Source organism: Podarcis erhardii, assembly GCF_964252035.2.
Source record: "Podarcis erhardii genome assembly, chromosome: 1".
NCBI lineage: Eukaryota > Metazoa > Chordata > Lepidosauria > Squamata > Lacertidae > Podarcis > Podarcis erhardii.
Genome location: NC_138497.1, coordinates 119103924 through 119123637, shown reverse-complemented (window position 1 = coordinate 119123637; position 19714 = coordinate 119103924). Strand labels below are relative to the sequence as shown.

Below are 19714 nucleotides of genomic sequence, written 5' to 3'. Positions count from 1 at the left end.
TGGGTTAAACGACAGAGCCTAGGACTTGCCGATCAGAAGATTGGCGGTTCGAATCCCCTCGATGGGGTGAGCTCCTGTTGTTCGGTCCCTGCTCCTGCCAACCTAGCGGTTCAAAAGCACATCAAAGTGCAAGTAGATAAATAGGTACCGCTCCGGCGGGAGGGTAAACGGCGTTTCCGTGCGCTGAACTGGTTCGCCAGAAATGACTTAGTAATGCTGGCCACATGACCCGGAAGCTGTACGCCGGCTCCCACAGCCAGTAAAGCGAGATGAGCGCCAGAACCCCAGAGTTGTCCACAACTGGACCTAATGGTCAGGGGTCCCTTTACCTTTACTAAATATTCAGGGTATGTGTGTGATCACTATGTATTCAATATGAGAGAGTCTCTGAAACAAAAATAATATTTTTTCATGAGGTGCAACAATCGGGCAGAATTGCTGTAAGGTTATTCTGGGTTAGTATATCCCCCTGTCATAATACATAAAAGAAGGTAAAAGGTAAAGGTAAAGGGCCCCTGGATGGTTAAGTCCAGTCAAAGGCGACTATGGGGTTGCAGCGCTCATCTTGTTTTCAGGCCGAGGGAGCCGGCGTTTGTCCACAGACAGTTTTCCATGTCATGTGGCCAGCATGACTAAACCACTTCTGGCACACGGAGGACCGTGATGAGTGCCAGAGCGCATGGAAACGTCGTCTACCTTCCTGCCGCAGCGGTACCTATTTATCTACTTGCACTGGTGTGCTTTCAAACTGCTAGGTTGGCAGGAGCTGGGACAGAACAATGGGAGCTCACCCCATCGCCAGGATTAGAACCGCCAACCTTCCAGTTGGCAAGCCCAAGGGGTTCAGTGGTTTAAACCACAATGCCACCCGTGTCCCCGATACATAAAAGAAGACCTACCTAAGATTCTGCTACAAACAGAAACAGCAGGAGACCTTTAACATAATTGGTGGTGGTCTCGCAAAGTGAAAATTACAGGGAAACTGTTAATAATAATAACAACTCAATTAATAGGGATGCATAATCTTTTTAAAACTTAAATTATATAAATGGGTTTGTTAAGCAAGTACAGTGGTACCTCTGGATGCGAATGGGATCTGTTCTGGAGCCCCATTCGCATCCTGAAGCAAACGCAACCTATGTCTGCGCATGCGCGGGTTGCTGTTTGGCACTTCTGCGCATGCGTGTGGCATCATTTTGAGTGTCTGCGCATGCACAAGTGGCGGAACCCGGAAGTAACGCGTTCCGTTACTTCTGGGTCACCGCGGAGCGCAACCCAAAAACACTCAACTTCAACCCAAGGTATGACTGTACATAAAAAGCTAGTTTCATACATGATCATAGTAGCTGGAGTACATTATGCAAAAAAGGACTGGATAGACAGATGATGAGAATGCACTCATATGGCAATATTAACAAACAGGCTAAATACAGTGGTACCTCGGGTTAAGTACTTAATTCGTTCCGGAGGTCTGTTCTTAACCTGAAACTGTTCTTAACCTGAAGCACCACTTTAGCTAATGGTGCCTCCTGCTGCCACCGCGCCGCCGGAGCCCGATTTCTGGTCTTATCCTGAAGCAAAGTTCTTAACCTGAAGCACTATTTCTGGGTTAGCGGAGTGTGTAACCTGAAGCGTATGTAACCTGAAGCGTATGTAACCCGAGGTACTACTGTATAATGAAAACCAGGTGTGCTTTTATTGCATATAGCAGAAGTAGATCAACATATCTCAATTATACTGTATAGTTTTTTATTGATTTAGGGCTGAAAATGAGGGAATTAAGTGCATAAGATATGTCACATTTAATAATTCCTTTTGTTTTTGTTTTTCTCTGGATCGTTTGCTTGTATACCCTTTCAGGAAGTTTGGAATACCTGAGTTAAATTTTGAAAGATGTATACACATCTCTCACATACAAATATGGAGATTGTCTTCCGCATTATCACCGCCACAATGAATTATATAGCAACGCTATACCTTCCCATCTTATTGTGCAAAAGGCTAGGGAGGAAAGCAGATTAAAGCCCTGTGCAGGCAGCTAAATGTGGGGGGTAATCAATGTGTGGATCAGCTGTCATCCACAAAGCCCACGTGAGTATAAGCTAGATGCACAAAGGGACTGTTACCCATGTTTAGGCTCTGTGGAGAAGAGCCCATCAAGGAATGGAGGCTGGGGCAGACCGCTGGGCAAAAACTAGCCTTGTCTTCACACATATCCCCACATTTAGTTGTATCTAGCAGGTCTTTTTAAGTATGGGGACCCCCGAATTGTCCCCATGTGTTCAGTTTCCAAAGTTTTACTGAATCTTCGGATTGGGTCTTGGATAATTGGAGAATGACCGCTCCCCACTTAAAACGGGGGGCGCCTTTTGCGTGGACGCGTGCAGCCCTGGATCTGGAGTGGCCCCATCAGCATAGGCTTTGCCTTCCCTCAGGTGGGATACCTGGAGGTCCCCGCCTACCCCAGCGAGTTGTCCAATCCCACCTGGGGGAAGTGTTGCCAGGGAAACCAGGCCAGGTAAGGGGAGGGATTACCTGCCCACACAATAGAGGGTGGATCTTAATTGTTAATCCTCACTTGGCTCCAGAGCTTCTCCCACCCTACCCACCCTCAGTTAATGTCTTCTTTTGCAGGTTAACTTTTCTTCATAGGTTTTGCAGGTTAACCTGTCTCCACAGGTATGCGGGCGCTGCTACGATAAGGTCGCTGTTAAAGGGCCGGAAAGGAATTTCCCTGCATTGGCAGGTTTCGCCTTTCCCGTAGCAAAACGTCACAACTTTGGCGGTATCAGGCCTTGGGCGGAATCCTTTAGTCCATCTTCCTCTTTGCGGCGGCGATACCAGGGTTCCCCGTTAAAGGGGTTTTTGAAGGGAGGCTTTGGCCGTACGCCGAAAGGTCGTCATTGCTCTCCCCTGCGGCGGCGTAACGGGGGCGGCTATCTCTGCTTGAACATATGTTCTCCAGAGCCGGCCCATCCCCCCCCCCCCCACTGGATAACCCTGATGCTCCCTAGGTCCCCGGCTGGGGACTAGGGAGGGAGAACGCCCAATGCCTGAGCCAAGGTCTACCCACATTTGAAATTTAATAAAGTTGTGGCCAATTTAATCCCATAGCACGTTGTCTAGAGTCGTTATTCCACATGACGGGGGGACCACTCGGGATCTGGGGACTCCGCCTGTCCACACAATAGGATTCACGGCTGATTGGAGCCTTTGTGTAGCACTTCCAGTCCACCACTCTATGTCTAACTGCTGGACCAGTTGGCCCCACAAAATGGAAAACATAAAGCAAATGCAATAACACCATTCTATTGGGCCAACTCGAGTCATTACTCGTTTGCAATGTTGGTGGATTAGCTGTATTTTTGGAGCCTGTGTCCATAAAAAGTAGAAAAGCCTGATTAAGTTTGATGCTCTTTAGAACAAATGAAAAGCAGCTGAAGCAGACTATGTTAATTAGATAGAAATAATTAGAGCCTCGTTAAGAGTTATGGCTGGGGCCTTGGGTTGCATGGGCTTTCCAGAGACAACATAACACATTTAAAATTATACTACTAGTGAAAACGGCATAAGAATACAAGGTATTTTCTCAATCACGAGTTACTTTGGAAGATGATATGTGTTTTGGGAAAGGGGAAATGGGTTTTGAGTGAAGTATGTTGAACAAAAAAATCTTCCGGAACTAACTCCTCTTGTGAAAAACATCGCCCCAGCTAATGTTTTCATTGTTTGGAAGATGGAAATATATGTTCTGCTGTGAAAGTGATGTCCAAACAACTTAAAGTGTGGTTATAAGCACTCTCAACACACAGAGATTATGCAAAATGGGACGCTGCCTGATTCAGTAGTTTGGCTTTCTGTGTGTTTTCAAGCCATGTTGTTGACTTCATCACTGCGAAGGATGATTTGCAATTGTTAGAGCTTGAAGAGGGATATTCTCATGCTGCTTGCACCATCCCTACAATTTCCCGCTATGTTCTGATTGCGGAATCTCTACTACAGAGATAATGGAAGAGGCAGAAAGGACGCAGCTTGACTTCTCAGGTTCTGTTTTCAGGCCTAGGCACTTAGATAATTCATCATTTGATTTATAAAGTGAGTGTTTTTAGTCAGCAGCTCATTCAGAAAAAACAAAAAGGCAGCATCTTCCTAATGTTATTTTTATAGTCACTTTTTCTTCTGACTTTACCCGCGTGTAAAGATCCTAGGACTGGTGGTGAGCTGATCTGGAGTCTTGTGAGTGACTTGAGCTATGATTTTCCAACTTTGTCATGAAAACAGATAAATGGGACCAGATGGGGGGCCCCCCACCATTTATATGTTTTTCTGTCCTCTTCTGGGACATAAATAGCGCTCAGCCATTAAGTGCATTTACTGAGTGGGTTCGTCTGGGAAACTGAGTTAGACTCTTTCTGAATTTTGAACTGGAAGACTACAGTATGGGATTTCAGTCCATAAATTAACTGAAGCAGAATAGTACTAAGCAATTTGTTGTTTGGGTCATTGTTGCTGCATTTTGTTTCCTTGGAGATGAGTTTGCAGACCATGCACTCTTACCTTAGCATACACATCCGCTAGAAAAACCCATCTCTTAACTTGGCACAATATCATTTGAGCAGAGCACATTTTCACCTCCTGATTTAAGCCCAAGGAGATTGTGTGCTGCGTGCACGAAGTTTTTTCAAGCATACAAGATTAATTGAAGTAAGTATTATAAAGGAAAGGCAGGCCTTGGCAAAAGCAGGGGGCAGGGGAGAAATATCACGCAAGTTGAATACTAGTAGTTGCATTGACTCTGGTCTCTTCCTGCATTTCTAGTTTCTGCCCTTCTCGTCCTTGTGCACCACCACCCTGGGTGACTTACAACAATTTAAAAGTGTATCATATATTTAAAAAATAAATAAAAATGCATATTATATCATACACAGTTGTACCTTGGTTGCCAAACGCCTTGGAACTTGTACGTTTTGGCTCCCGAACGATCGGAAACCGGAAGTGAGTGCTCTGGTTTTCAAACAATTTTCAGAAGCCAAATGTCCGGCGCGGCTTCCGATTGGCTGCAGGACACTCCTGCAGCCAATCGGAAGCTGCGCCTTGGTTTTCAGACAGTTCTGGGAGTCAAACAGACTCCCGGAATGCATTGTTCGAGAATCAAGGTACGACTGTAAAAGCAAGTTGTTGAATTAAAATGCAACATAAATACAACCAAGGCGGAAACCGCGGATAAAATTCTGATAGATAAAACAACAGGTATTTAGCATGCAAATTTCTGCCAGAATAAAGATGTGAAAAAGAGCCAGATAGGGGGCCACATGAGTGTCATGAGGCAAGATGTTCCCTGATGTTGGTACACCCATTGTTATGGCGCTGTCTCTTGGGATTTCCCATGCCCCAGGGCTGTCACAGAAGTGTGCCTACTAAAGTGGTAGAATTTTGAAGACATCTGTAACTGCATACAACTGAGCCCAGTGGGTTAGAGCATGGTGCTGCTAATGCCAAGGTTGAAGGTTCGATTCCCGTATGGGACAGCTTCATATTCCTGCATTACAGGGGTTGGACTAGATGATCCTCAGGGTTCCTTCCAACTCTAAAATTATTTGATTCTATGATAAATGAAACATAAAATAATATACTCATTAACCTGGTTCAGATATAACACTAAACCATAGTTTAGCGTTACATGCATTCGGCTGCTGTATTTATTGATCCTCTGAAAGAGCACTGATTCATTATTTGGCTTTAAAATAAATAGCTCATGCAACGCTTTTCATCAACAATCCTTCCTTGAGCAGAAAATGTTTTTTCCCCTAGCTGTAGAGCACATTACAATCCAGGCCACTGTATTTGGCATGATTGGCTAACAATTCCTCCCGTAAATCTGCAGCTTTCTTCCCTTTTTCTTCTTTATTGAATTTGCATAAGAAGCAAATAAACAGATGTATACAAATATATGAAAGACTTAGAACACATTTTAGGACAAAATTCATCTGTAAGCTGTTTTAATTATTTTTAAGTATCATAGTTTAAGTAGCCGGTATTCCCACATTAAATACCCAGGAATTAGGATCTGGAATTAATTTTGTTTCAGAACACTATTGTCAGGTAACTTAAATAAAAAAATTACTGATACCCTGATATGGACAGTTCAGAAACCAAATCTGCAACATTTTAAGCAAGTTTGCCTTTGTTGTTTATAGTATTACTTGCATAGCCCCATTCAGATTTGATGCAGTTACTGCAATAGTATCTACAACACTGTAACTGCAAGTCTAGTTTAGGATTTACTATCCAATAACAAATAGCCACAAGGCAGGTCATTTTTATGACATTCAGTTAAGTGGCATTGATCTGCCATGCGTGTTTCCCCTCACCACTCCCATACTATTTGAACTTGCCTTGGAGAAATGCTTACTAATTACTCTAATACACTGAGCAGGCAATATCTTAAATTAGAACCATGCCAGCGACTCCTCAGCAGATCTCGGAACATAATATTTTATTAATGCAAATACACTGGCTGGTTTTACTCCTGAAACTGCATTAGGAGCCCTTCAGCAGATTTCTGGTGGATCTGTGCAAAAATATTTGCAAGTGATGCTGCAAAAAAATTCAGAAAGTGGACGCAGTAAACAATCTGGGAGCCAAGATTCTGTCCAGCTCTTTTGATATAACATGACTAATAACTAATAAAACAAATATGCAAGACATTTATATGGCCAGTAGCAATTTTATGGAACGCACTTCCAGTTGAGGTATGAGAGGCCTATTCCCTGCTGAACCATTAACACCTACTGGAGATTTCGTTTATTCCATTTACTGATTTTTTTACCCTTTTTTTGTATTGTATCCTTGTAAAGTGCTCAGAGACAAGTGTAGTTAAACAGAATGTAAATTGTTTAAATCAATTTTTAAAAAGCTGCCCTATGCGTACACACAGCTAGAAAGTGCATTTGCTATCTCCCCAAAATGCATTTCATTTTGGCTGAGTGTGCATACATTGTCATCTTCATTTTGTTAGTATTTCATTCATTTTGATAGTCTGAAAGAGCTTTTTGACGGAACAGTGATAAGCCAGCTTACATCTACAATGCGTTCTGCAGCTCCTCTTGCCTTTTGTGGAAACCAGAGAGAGCCTGCCTGGGGAGAGTCTTACAATGTTGTCCAGCCACATTTATGTAGCCAGCCCATCTTTGGTGGAGATTCACCTGATAAATACCTGAGCCATTTGTTGTTCTTGACTGCATTGTTGTTTTACATAATTCTTCCCATGGATTTCAGTACAGTGATACCTCTGGTTAAGTACTTAATTCGTTCCAGAGGTCTGTTCTTAACCTGAAACTGTTCTTAGCCTGAAGCACCACTTTAGCTAATGGGGGCCTCCCGCTGCCGCCGCGCTGCCAGAGCACGATTTCTGTTCTCATCCTGAAGCAAAGTTCTTAACCTGAAGCACTATTTCTGGGTTACCGGATCTGTAACCTGAAGCGTATGTAACCTGAGGTACCACTGTATACAGTCGTACCTTGGTTCACAAACACCTTGTGAATCGAACTTTTCGGCTCCCGAACGCCGCAAACCCGGAAGTGAGTGTTCCAGTTTGCGAACATTTTTTGGAAGCCGAACGTGCGATGCGGCTTCCAATTGGCTACAGTTACTGATGACTTCATAACTTATAAAGTAGCACTATAGTGGTACCTTGGGTTACGAACTTAATTCGTTCTGGAGGTCCGTTCTTAACCGGAAACTGTTCTTAACCTGAGGTACCACTTTAGCTAATGGGGCCTCCCGCCGCTGCCACACGATTTCTGTTCTCATCCTGAAACAAAGTTCTTAACCTGAGGTACTATTTCTGGGTTAGTGGTGACTGTAACCTGAAGCACCTGTAACCTGAGGTACCACTGTATATGCGTTGGCAGCTAAGAAGATCAGGAGAAAAGAACTAGATAAAATAGTGGTCAATTGCAAAGGTGATTCGGATATTTAAGCTGGCACATTCTTCCTGAGAACCCCTTGCTATTCTATTTTATGCAACAAATAATTTCTTAGGAGATGTGATTGTGGTTTATTGTATCTGCAGTGCCTGATGTTTTTATGGTTATTGTTGCTTTTCTTTTAGTTCCCTTTGTGAATGATGCCATGGCCTTTGGCTAGTGCAATAAAGTTTGTGATGATAATTACTGGTTGCGCCCGCCCTGTGGAACGCCCTCCCTTCAGATGTGAAGGAAATAAGCAGCTATCCTATCTTTAAAAGATATCTGAAGGCAGCCCTGTTTAGGGAAGTTTTTAATATTTAATGCTGTTTTGTTTTTAACACTTGATTGGAAGCCACCCAGAGTGGCTGGGGAAACTCAGCCAAATGGGCGGGGTATAAATAATAAATTATTATTATTATTATTATTATTATTATTATTATTATTATTATTATTGCAGGAGCTTCCTGCAGCCAATCGGAAGCCGCGCCTTGGTTTCCGAACATTATGGAAGTCAAACGGACTTGCGGAATGGATTCCGTTCGACTTCCGAGGTACCACTGTACTGATATTTCAGTCTTTGGAGAATTGCATAGATTTCACCAAAGCTTTGCTCTTTAAATGGGGGTGGGGGACAGAAACAGGCTCCAGTAGGTGTTTGTGAACTTTAAAAGGATGGGTGGAAACGGTTACCATTAACTGTTTTTTTGTACTCATTGACAATTGGAAAAGGGCATGGCTTTTTTCTTTTTTTAAAAAAGTAATCCCTTCACTTAATCAAAATCCTGATTAACATTGGACTCACTACAAACTTTCCCCACCGCCTTGCAATAAAACAGCCATCCGTGGCACAAGAACAGGCAGCTTCTGAGCATATACAGAGTGTAATACAACTTACTGTGCCTGTACAGCCTCTAGTACCGGACTTCTTGTATACCAGTAAACTTGCCGGGTAGATGTTGAAAGTAGAATGCTCACAAAGAAATGAATGGCTGTTAGCCACTGAGTACATGCCGTCCATGTGTACCAGTGACAATACTTTAACAGCTGCTCATTCCATCTGCATAGCTTGCAGGTATGGGCACTTGCAAAGCATTGTGCTTTGAGAAGACCCCAAACCACAGCACTTCAAAGGCTAAAGTGTGTACACAGCCCCAGTCTAAAAATAGTTAGGATGTTCAGAGCATCCTGTAAGCTTTTTTGGTTTTTTCCATTTCTCCTCTCATGTCCAGATGTTCCTGTTTTTCTTCATTTGAGGGGGGTGGGCTGGTTGTGCGAATGCTAACGACCTTCTAACCATTGCAGACTTAGCTTTGGAACCATCCGTGGTTTGTTAAAGCAGCAGTACAGATGTGGGAGTAATTATAATTATTTCAGAAAATGAGAATGACAAGAATTTTCACACAGGAGAAGGCAAGCATAGGCAGCATGGGGGGGGAGTACCCCCAACAAGTACCTCACCCCCCTACTTCCCCCCCATTGTTGAACTCCTTTCATTAATATATGTTGTTGTTTTTCTTTCTCGCCCATACTTTCCCCCTTTTGTGGCTACCTATATTTTTTTCCTGATGCTGGATATAAGGGAAAAGCAATAAAGCCTTTGGGATGTTCCCAACTGCCTAACAACAGGTAGGATAGTGAACAGTTATGACTGCATTAAGTCATAGTGAACACATTCGCCCAGCACACTAATGCTTCACTTTCCCAACTTCTTCTCTTTTGTGCCCATGAGAAGCAATTCAGAAACTTCTGCTTCTGGTTTTAAGTAAGCCACAGTTCTTTGTGACATCTGAACATGGAACTGTGGTTTGTTTAAACTGTGGTTAGTGAGAACCCTCCATGATAAGGCTGTGTTTTTTTAATTGAAACTGTAAGCTGTTGCTCCTGCTGTTCCTTTCCTGGCATGCAAAAGAGGAGGAAGAAGCATACAAGCATAAGGCTTGTAGTGCAAAACCACAGTTTCCCATTGCATCTGAACTGAGACACAGTATTGGCAAGAAGGTATTGAAATATTAATTTATTTTATATGGCCAAAGTGGGATGAAAAGCCTCAAAGCCCTTTTGGGATCTGGTTAAAAGAATACCTGCAGCATCCAGGAGGCTGGAAGGTAGCTGTATTGAGAGACTCTGGTTATTTTTCACTAAAAATAGGCAGCCTTCCTTTTAAAAGCTGTTATATAACGGTCTTTGGAAATTGCATTACTGTGGTAGAAGGAAATATAGTTATGCTGAATAGGATTTCAGATCAGCAGATAAGTAACGGAGCCCTGTGATTGATAGATCCTTTAAGAAGCATGGGGGTGAGTTTCTTTAACACCATCGGTGCATAGAGCTTTGCAGTTTCACATACAGTGGTACCTCGGGTTAAGAACTTTGTTAGCTGCCACTAACAAAGCCAGGAAACTCTTGGATCGGGCTGTGACACTCAAGGTGTTGTCATGTACCATGCAGATGGTGTTCATCTTTCTGACGACGGAAATGATGTTTGGTTGCCCAATAATATCGAATGCATAAGAGGAGGGTATTGGCGGCAAGCTTTGGGCTCGTGTGGCGGTTAAGCATTGGAATAGCGATGTGGGGGGAGGGTGAGGGACGGCCATCCCCTGCCCTCCATGCGTAAGGGTATTCCGTTAAAGGAATCCAGCGGTGTGGATCTCATCCGAAGCCCATGGAGGGGCTAGGGCCATGCCACGATCCCAGCAGGAACCCAGGGGGGTTGAGTCGATCTGCATTGGCGGGGCTCCCCCTACCCTTCCAGATTTCCTGCAAAGCAGGCAGGAGTCAGATACAGTCTTGATGCCAATGCCTAAGCCAATACCGCTCACATTCTGTAACCAATAAAGTTGTGGCCTAAATTTTGCCTATTAACAATAGCCAAAATTCTGTGTCCTTGTGTCCTTATTCTCCTGGGGCTGGCTTGGGGGTCTTGAAGCGCAAGCAAGAGAATCCAAAATTGACAGGTTGCTCTTCCCTAGGCATTTTGTAAGACAGAGGAGGAGTCAAAATTGCCCCTCATGCAGAGGATATCATATTCAAGCTGGGCTACTGAGGGATACGCTTGTCAATGCATACTTTGTTTTTTTGCTTTAACCAGTGGTTAGGAATGGGGAGCTGGATTATGAAGGGAAGGGACTTTAATTGTTTGCACCCCCCAAAATGGTTCTCATCCAAAGGCGTTTATGCCTGAGTTTGGACAGACATTCAGCTTTGAAATTAATGCTGGCAAAGCAGAGTTTATATATTTTGATTAATCATGAAAAAGAAGCTATAACGGGACTTTGGAGGGTTAAATGGAATAGTAAGCTTGTAAAATATTTAGGTGTTTTTACTGAACTCCAGTTTGGATCAATAAGGTAAAATCAATTATAACCCAGTCAAAACATTAAAAAAGATATTTACAGTGATAGGAACAGTGTAAGTTGTCTTAGTTTGGAAAAATAGCATCAATAAAGCGAACCTTGAATACTCCCACTCCTCCTCCTCCTTTTGCTGTTAGGCAAAAGTTTATTAGAAAAGTGGCAGAAAGTGCTTCAGTCTTCATGTACTTTGCTGATGGGTTGGGGGAAGAGCAAGGAGACCAAATGAACTTCCTGCAGAAGTTCAAACAGCAAACAGAAGCAGTGCTTCACTGTACAGTTCAGCGTTTGGCTTGGAAAGAGATTGCGTCACATCACAGCCTGGATAGGTCAGTTGCTTAGAGTGTGGTGCTGATAATGTCAAGGTTGCAGGTTTGATCGCCACATGCGACAGGTGCATATTCCTGGGGTTGGACTAAATGATCCTCAGGGTCCCTTCCATCTCTATGATTCTATGTTATGCTGGGGAGAGCATCAGCAAGTAAGCCTAAAACCAGGGTGGATAAAAATCAATGATTTTAAAAAAACCAAAAAACGGATTTCTAAAATTTAAATCAGTTTGTTTTAAATAAAATGCTTTTGGAGGAAAAAAATTTCTAAAGATAGCTTTCTGTTTAAGTTACATTATACAGTAGTACAGTGGTACAGATGCTTCAGGTTACAGACGCTTCAGGTTACAGACTCAGGCTAACCCAGAAATAGTAATAATAATAATAATAATAATAATAATAATAATAATAATAATTTATTATTTATACCCTGCCCATCTGGCTGGGCCTCTCCAGCCACTCTGGGCGGCTTCCATAGAAACCAAAAATACAGTAAAATATCACACGTTAAAAACTTCCATGAACAGGGCTGCCTTAAGATGTCTTCTGAATGTCAGGTAGTTGTTTGTAGCTTTGACATCTGCTGGAAGGGCGTTCCACAGGGTGGGCGCCACTACCGAGAAGGCCCTCTGCCTGGTTCCCTGTAGCTTTGCTTCTCGCAATGAGGGAACCGCCAGAAGGCCCTCGGCGCTGGACCTCAGCGTCCGGGCAGAATGATGGGGGTGGAGACGCTCCTTCAGGTATACTGGACCGAGTACTTCAGATAAGAACTTTACCTCAGGATGAGAACAGAAATCGCGCGACGGCAGCGGGAGGCCCCATTAGCTAAAGTGGTACCTCAGGTTAAGAACAGTTTCAGGTTAAGAATGGACCTCCAGAACGAATTAAGTTCCTAACCCGAAGTACCACTATAGTCCAAAGACTATTCATCAAGAAATAAGCATTTGTTTTAAGTATTTCTTGTGTGCTAAAACTCAGTCTAAGTTGTTGTTTTTTTAAAAAAAGTTTAACCACATCAGTTAACAAACATGGCTACATATGCTATAATGTACAATGAGACCAGTAATAGTCCTGACCACTTCTTCTAGTGAAGGCAAAGTTGACAGTAAGTGGTCCTCCCCAATATGGAAGATGTGGGAGCTCCAAGAGTCGAGTGGTGGGCGCATTATATGCAGTCAGCTGCTGAGCTTTCCCATCTCTGAATCCAGGGCCAGGATCATCTCTGCAAGCTGGGTTGTTAAATGTCTGGGGTTTTCACTCTAGCACTGAAGACATCACACACATGGGACACTCAATTGTGGCTTGTTTGCATGCATCCTAAAGGATTTACACGGGCTCCCAGTACAGTGGTACCTCGGGTTATATACGCTTCAGGTTACATACGCTTCAGGTTACAGACTTCGCTAACCCAGAAATAGTGCTTCAGGTTAAGAACTTTGCTTCAGGATGAGAACAGAAATTGTGCTCTGGCAGCGCAGTAGCAGCAGGAGGCCCCATTAAGTAAAGTGGTGCTTCAGGTTAAGAACAGTTTCAGGTTAAGAACGGACCTCCGGAATGAATTAAGTACTGAACCCGAGGTACCACTATATGTTTCTGAGCACAATTCAAAGTGTTGGTGTTGACCTTTAAAGCCTTAAATGGCCTCAGCCCTGTATACCTGAAGGAGCGTCTCCACCCCCATTGTTCAGTCCGGACAATGAGGGCCTTCTGGCGGTTCCCTCACTACAAGATGAGAAGCTACAGGGAACCAGGCAGAGGGCCTTCTCGGTAGTGGCACCCGCCCTATGGAATGCCCTCCCATCAGATGTCAAACAGACACACAACTGTTTGATTTTTAGGAAACATCTGAAGGCAGCCCTGTTCAGGGAAGTTTTTAATGGCTGATGTTTTACTGTGTTTTTAATATTTTGTTGGGAGCCGCCCAGAGTGGCTTGGGCAACCCAGTCAGATGGGCGGCATATAAATAAATTATTATTATTATTATTATTATTATTATTAACCATTAGGTTCAGAGGATGATGGTTTTTCATTAGAATGGTGTTATGAATGAGATATTCTCAAACATGCATGTTGAAGTTGACATGAATATCAATTAGCCAACGGTCCAAAAACAACTCTTTGTAGTGCCAAACGCTTTGTAGAGTGTCGTGAAAGAATAATACAGAATGATTCCTAGATCCTTCTTTAACAGAGATGTCTTGTGGACCCATTCTAAACGGGATTAGATTGTGAGCTCATCAATATAACCACAATGCTTTGGTGTAAGTGCCTATGGATTTATGTTAAAATAGAACCTTGGTTGGTTTTGTTGCACACTGCTTTTTGTTTCCCATGTTACTGGGATATCACTTAAAATGTTAGACAGAAAGTTACATAAGCCTGATGGTTTATTGATCATGTCTGCACTGTATTTGCCTTCAGTGGCATGGGGCATCAATGAGAGAATACCAGTTACAAATGATTGTGATTTACTGTACATCACATCAATACTGAGTTCTGAGAAGCTTGTCTATGAGCTGCCTGTGTCACTAAATACTGATGCCAACTGATTTGTCTGTTTATATCATGAGCCGTGGGGAAGCGGGAAGAGTTGAAAATCATGTCCCCAACTTGAGCAAATACAGTCGTACCTTGGATCCCGAACGGCTTGGTACTCAGACGTTTTGGCTCCCGGACACAGCAAAGCCGGAAGTGATTGTTCCGCTTTGTGAGTGGTCTTTGGAACCCAAACATCCAACAGGGCTTCCGATTGGCTGCACGACCTTCCTGCAGCTAATCAGATGCCGTGCTTTGGTTTCCGAACGTTTTGGAAGTCAAACGGACTTCTGGAACGGATTCCGTTCAACTTCCAAGGTACGACTGTACGTTTTGTTTGGAAACATGAACAAATGGAAATGCGATGTATTTCAACCAGTACTCTGGGTAACAGCATCTGGATTACTTAGAGTTCTCACCCCCATGTTGGGAGCCCTTCGATTTGTGCTAATCCCACAACACAGGGGAGTCGACAGTGCATCGTGTAGGAGGTGGGACTACCCTACACAGTCTAGACAATCCTTTTGCACATTTGCACGAGTTCACTATGACCAGACTACTCCTAAGGTTAAAGTAAAGGTAAAGGGACCCCTGACCATTAGGTCCAGTTGTGGCCAACTCTGGGGTTGGGGCGCTCATCTCGCTTTATTGGCCGAGGGAGCCGGCGTACAGCTTCTGGGTCATGTGGCCAGCATGACTAAGCCGCTTCTGGCGAACCAGAGCAGTGCACGACAACACAGTTTACCTTCCCGCCGGAGTGGTACCTAATTATCTATTTGCAGTTTGACGTGCTTTCGAACTGCTAGGTTGGCAGGAGCAGGGACCGAGCAATGGGAGCTCACCCTGTTGCAGGGATTCGAACCGCCGGTCTTCTAATCGGCAAGTCCTAGGCTCTGTGGTTTAACCCAAAGCACCACCCACATCCTGTAGTCCTAAGGTTATGACCAGTTTAATTTTAAGCAGGCATTCCACAAGTGACACCTGTATGTGCCGCTCCAATTTGCTTGGGATGTGAATGTCATGATGTTTTCATAGGTTCTAAGCAAAGGGAGGATGAGAAAAGTGGGTTGTGATGCCGAAAATAGGGCCAAGCAAAGGAACAAACAAATAGAATGGAGTTTTCATAACATTTTTCGCAAGCATGAAAGATTAAACAGCAACAGCAATCCAGCAGGTGTTATGACAGGTTGTTGAATGTGGGCAGACTCTCTCATACACTACTGCAGGCACACGTACAGGCAGACACAAACGCACACACTTCCAGGCACATAATATACCAGGGACACACACATGGAAACCAGCACTTGCAAGTAAGTACAGATAGACTTAGAACAGGCACCCGCAGCCACAGACAGCCACACAAACAGGTTAACATAACATAACATAAACAGTGTTATAGGAATATCCAGTCTTATACAGTGGTACCTTGGGTTACAGGCGCTTCAGGTTACAGACTCCATTAACCCAGAAATAGTACCTCAGGTTAAGAACTTTGCTTCAGGATGCGGCGGGGGCAGGAGGCCCCATTAGCTAAAGTGGTACCTCAGGTTAAAAACAGTTTCCGGTTAAGAACGGACCTCTAGAATGAATTAAATTCGTAACCCGAGGTACCACTGTACACCAGCATACATCCACCTCAGGACACAATGCGCTGATTTTTGCTGTTTGCTCTGGGAGAGAAATGGAAAAAATGAGCTCTGTTCTGGCTGGGAGTGGAACTTTACTCACCCAAAATAGAGCTTAGGGCAGCGTACAACATAAGAAAATACAGGGGGAGAAAGAATCCTAAAATATGGCCGAAGGATTTTAAAGCACAATTACATTCCACGTGTAGCCCCAGGAATTTTATTTTTAGGCTTTATCTCATTTTTTAAAATTGGGTGTGGATAACTTTCAGCAAAGTGACGTTTCAACCGTTTCCCCTCCCCTCAGAAATACCGACAGTACATGTCAGGACTTCTGGCTCCTCCTTATGGTGTTATGGAAACTGGCTCCAACAATGACAGTAAGTACCTCAGCAAAAGTATCTGTAAAATGGGAACAATGGCAATCTTTATGTCAGGCGATCCCTGGTGTCAGAGGTGAATTTTAGGGCAGCGTGGCTGGTTCCGCTGCCTTGGCGCCAAGCAGAATGGGAGGTGGGGGGGGTGTGTGTGCCAGATTTTGCCCTCAAGCACTGCTGAAATTTGAAAGACCAAAGTCTGCTGTGACTGATGTAAGCGTAAAGAACCATCTCATTTGAAGAGCAACATTTAATCCTCAGACATATTGTTCTGATGTGTCTACTGTTTTCTTACAGGAATGCCTGACAAGGATAACATGTCAAGTAGTAGTCTGTGCTCAATCTCTAAAAACTGCAATAAGGTAAATAATTTTTCTTCTTCATTTTGCCTGTAAATGCCAACATATTGGTACATGGGCAAAGCAATTCTTCACAAGCAAGGCTGGGGGGAACGGCCACCACATTTTGTGCCCAGCTGTTTCTCAGTGTCCAAGGTGGGTCTTGTCTTCTTCCCTTCCATTGGCTGCAATAGAGGAAAATAACACAGCTTGAGCTATTTTTGTTGGGTTTGCTGGTGGAACAAAGGGGCTTTGTATCAGTCCTGCCTCGATACGCCACCGCTGACATGCTTGGATTCTCTCGACCACAGATGGAAAAGCTAGGTGCATAAGTTCCCTCAGCCTTACGATAAGTGTAAGATTGCTCCCTAAATTAACTTTTGTGTGTGGAAACATTAATAAAACGCAGGTGCTTCAGTTGTCAAAAAAAGGTAGATGCTTATGAAACTGAATATACTTTACTAAGACTGGGTTCTATATTGCTTCTCTGACGGCTAATCACAGCAGAAAGTGTCATTGCAACTGATATTAAAAATGAAGCGGTTTGCCAGTATTGTTCATTGGGCCATTTCTGTTAGCAAAGTTCTGTTGAGTTTATACACCACAAGTTAGGAAAAAAGTAAGATAGCAAAGAAAACGGTTGTGAAAGGCAGGCAATTTGCTTATACACTTGGCACTAATAGTATATCACCCCAAGACATTTAGATTTTGCAAGTGGAAAAAAAACACAAATTGAATTAATATAAGATTTATTTTATTCAGAAGTTCAGAAACTAGTAAATGAAATTCTACAGAAATAAGCAATGTAAAATCCCCTTCTTTGCCGAAAAAGCATATAGCTTTAGGCTCCATTTAGCTTTATGGAGCAACCCGGCTGTTTCCATGCCACAATGGTTCCTAAACCACTCCCAGTGATAGCTGTAATGACTGCCCAAATGGCATATTGTCAGGTTATGTATCATACTATTGATGCATCTCCTACTATGGCAAGCGACACAAGATTGTATGTTACCACATAATCTGGCCTAAGTATGTGAGAAGAAATTTCAGATGTTGTCTGGAGTGGAGTGGGAACAGAGGATGAGAACACACAAGCATTACACTGCTCCATGTATTTATATTTTATAAAAACTTATAAAATAAAAACATATGTGCCACTTTTCATTTGTAAGAAGTATCAGAGTAGTTTGCAACATAGAATACAAAATATATTGGAACTAAAACAATGAGCTATCATCGAAATCAAATTAACCACGCACACACACAAACATTGTTTAATAGTCAGGATGTTGCAGGGGAAAGTCTTCAACTTTATTTAATGTTACATTTACACAGTTTCTAAGTGATTAATGATGTAAAGCATGGCAAAACATGACATTAGCAAAGTGCTCAGTACATCAAGTGCTTGTGGTACAGCTACAACAGCAGCAGCAATAACAACATTTATACCCCACCCACTCTGGGAAACATATGTCCTGTGAACAAAGCCCCATTTTTTTATTTTGGATTGACAAAAGTCTGAAGTCATTCAGCCAACACCATAAAATAGCCACAAATACATTGATAATGCCTTTTTCTGTATAACCTACCAGCTAGGGATAGAACAGCAACCAAGTTAATCTGTGTTGCTTGGATTTTTATTTTATTACATTCTCCCTTTTGTTGACTAGGCTTTTTTCTGCATGGTTGAATTTATTGCCTGTTTCTTGTAGGTTAAATAATCCATATTCTTAAAATAAATACGTAGTCTGATCTGATCAGAAGAAATAATACTTTTGGCACTCTTTACTCACCAGCTCCATAAACAGCCACACTTTGTTTTTTCTTTATTGAGGTTCGCTACTTCCTGTCTGCCTGTCCGTCTGCCCTGTTTCCTTAGAGAGACTGATCTTTTAACACATCTTTTTAACCTTTAATAATGTTAGAGACATTGCTGCATATATTTGCTTTTCCTCCTGTCTTATTACATGGTATTTCCTGTCCCATCCTTATCCTGCTTGAAAACAAACCAGTTTGGGTGAAGTTTATAATAAGATGTGCCATACCAATAGCAATTTTCATTGTGGCGAGTAACAATAAAAATTATCACTCTAAAACAAGGGTTACTATGTGAGCTTACTCGAAAGTAAACTCCACTGAGCCTCTGGGCATTTAGGATTGTGTTATAAGTATACTTTTTTATATAATACCACCTGAGATTATAATTTAGTATATCAGTTAAAGAAGGAATGGAGAGAAAAGGGCAGCCGCTCAGGATAAAGGGAATAGTTTTGTGGTGGAAAACGACATACAAAAACTCCATTATATTAGGTGAAGTTGGTTTGCAAAGTATATTAGGCAAAATTGCATTTTTTAAAAAGGGTAGATGAGGAGAAATTTGCGCTAGAATGCTGATGAATGCTGATGAGGGCATTTAAAATATAAATTCACAAACCAATTTAGCAATGTGGAAAATGGAGATTAAGACTAGAAAAAGGAGAACTTGATTTGCCTGTCCCTAGTCCTAATAGAGAAGCATGTTGACAGGAAGGATAAGACACTTTTGGTTCCTAAATTGCCCCCAGCATTTTGGCTACATCCAAACACTCTCTCAACAGGTGAGATGGTGCATGCTGTCCTCCATGCATTCTTCAAATGCAGCCCCATGGAGTGCCTTTGCTGTGGAGTCATTCCTCTAGGTTACAAAGGCTTGAAAGGCATCTATCTCAAGCACACAAATCTCACGCAGATAGGAATTTAGAATGGTGTCTCATGATTTATCCAAATCACTACCAGCGGATTGTTTTCCCATCTCTGCCCCTTTTGGAGCAATTAATAAATAGCCCAAAGTGTTGCAGATGATCCTGAACGTCTGAAGTTGCGTCACATGCAAGGAAAGAAAAGTAAAACAAAAGTGAAACTCGCAAGGCACCAAAGTGCGGAGGAGTCTGTGACAAATGCATTCATGATAAATCCGTCTTGACATGTGTGCAGGTCTTCACTTGTCATCGGTTCACTAGTTACATAAGATAAAGTACAAAAGCACATTGAGGTTTGCATAAACTGCTCTTATATAAGTTGAGGGGTTGGAAAGCCCAGTCTATAAGCAGTGACGATATTGTTTCACACTCTCCCTTCTCCGAGCACAAGTAGTTCAGAGTTACTGATATTGCAAAGAGGCTTCCATGGGGGAAAAGATGTTGGAAGG

General features: G+C 42.8%; 1 protein-coding gene across 4 annotated transcripts in view; it reads left to right on the top strand.

Moving 5' to 3' along the window:
• RAPGEF4 (Rap guanine nucleotide exchange factor 4) overlaps nucleotides 1-19714 on the top strand; it is a 170127-nt gene that overhangs the window by 73332 nt on the left and 77081 nt on the right. For all 4 annotated transcript variants that reach the window (XM_081864670.1, XM_081864672.1, XM_081864671.1 and 1 more), the window contains 2 exons: nucleotides 16120-16192; nucleotides 16487-16551. In XM_081864670.1, the coding sequence (XP_081720796.1) occupies nucleotides 16120-16192; nucleotides 16487-16551 (138 nt within the window). The remainder of the gene's footprint in view (nucleotides 1-16119; nucleotides 16193-16486; nucleotides 16552-19714) is intronic.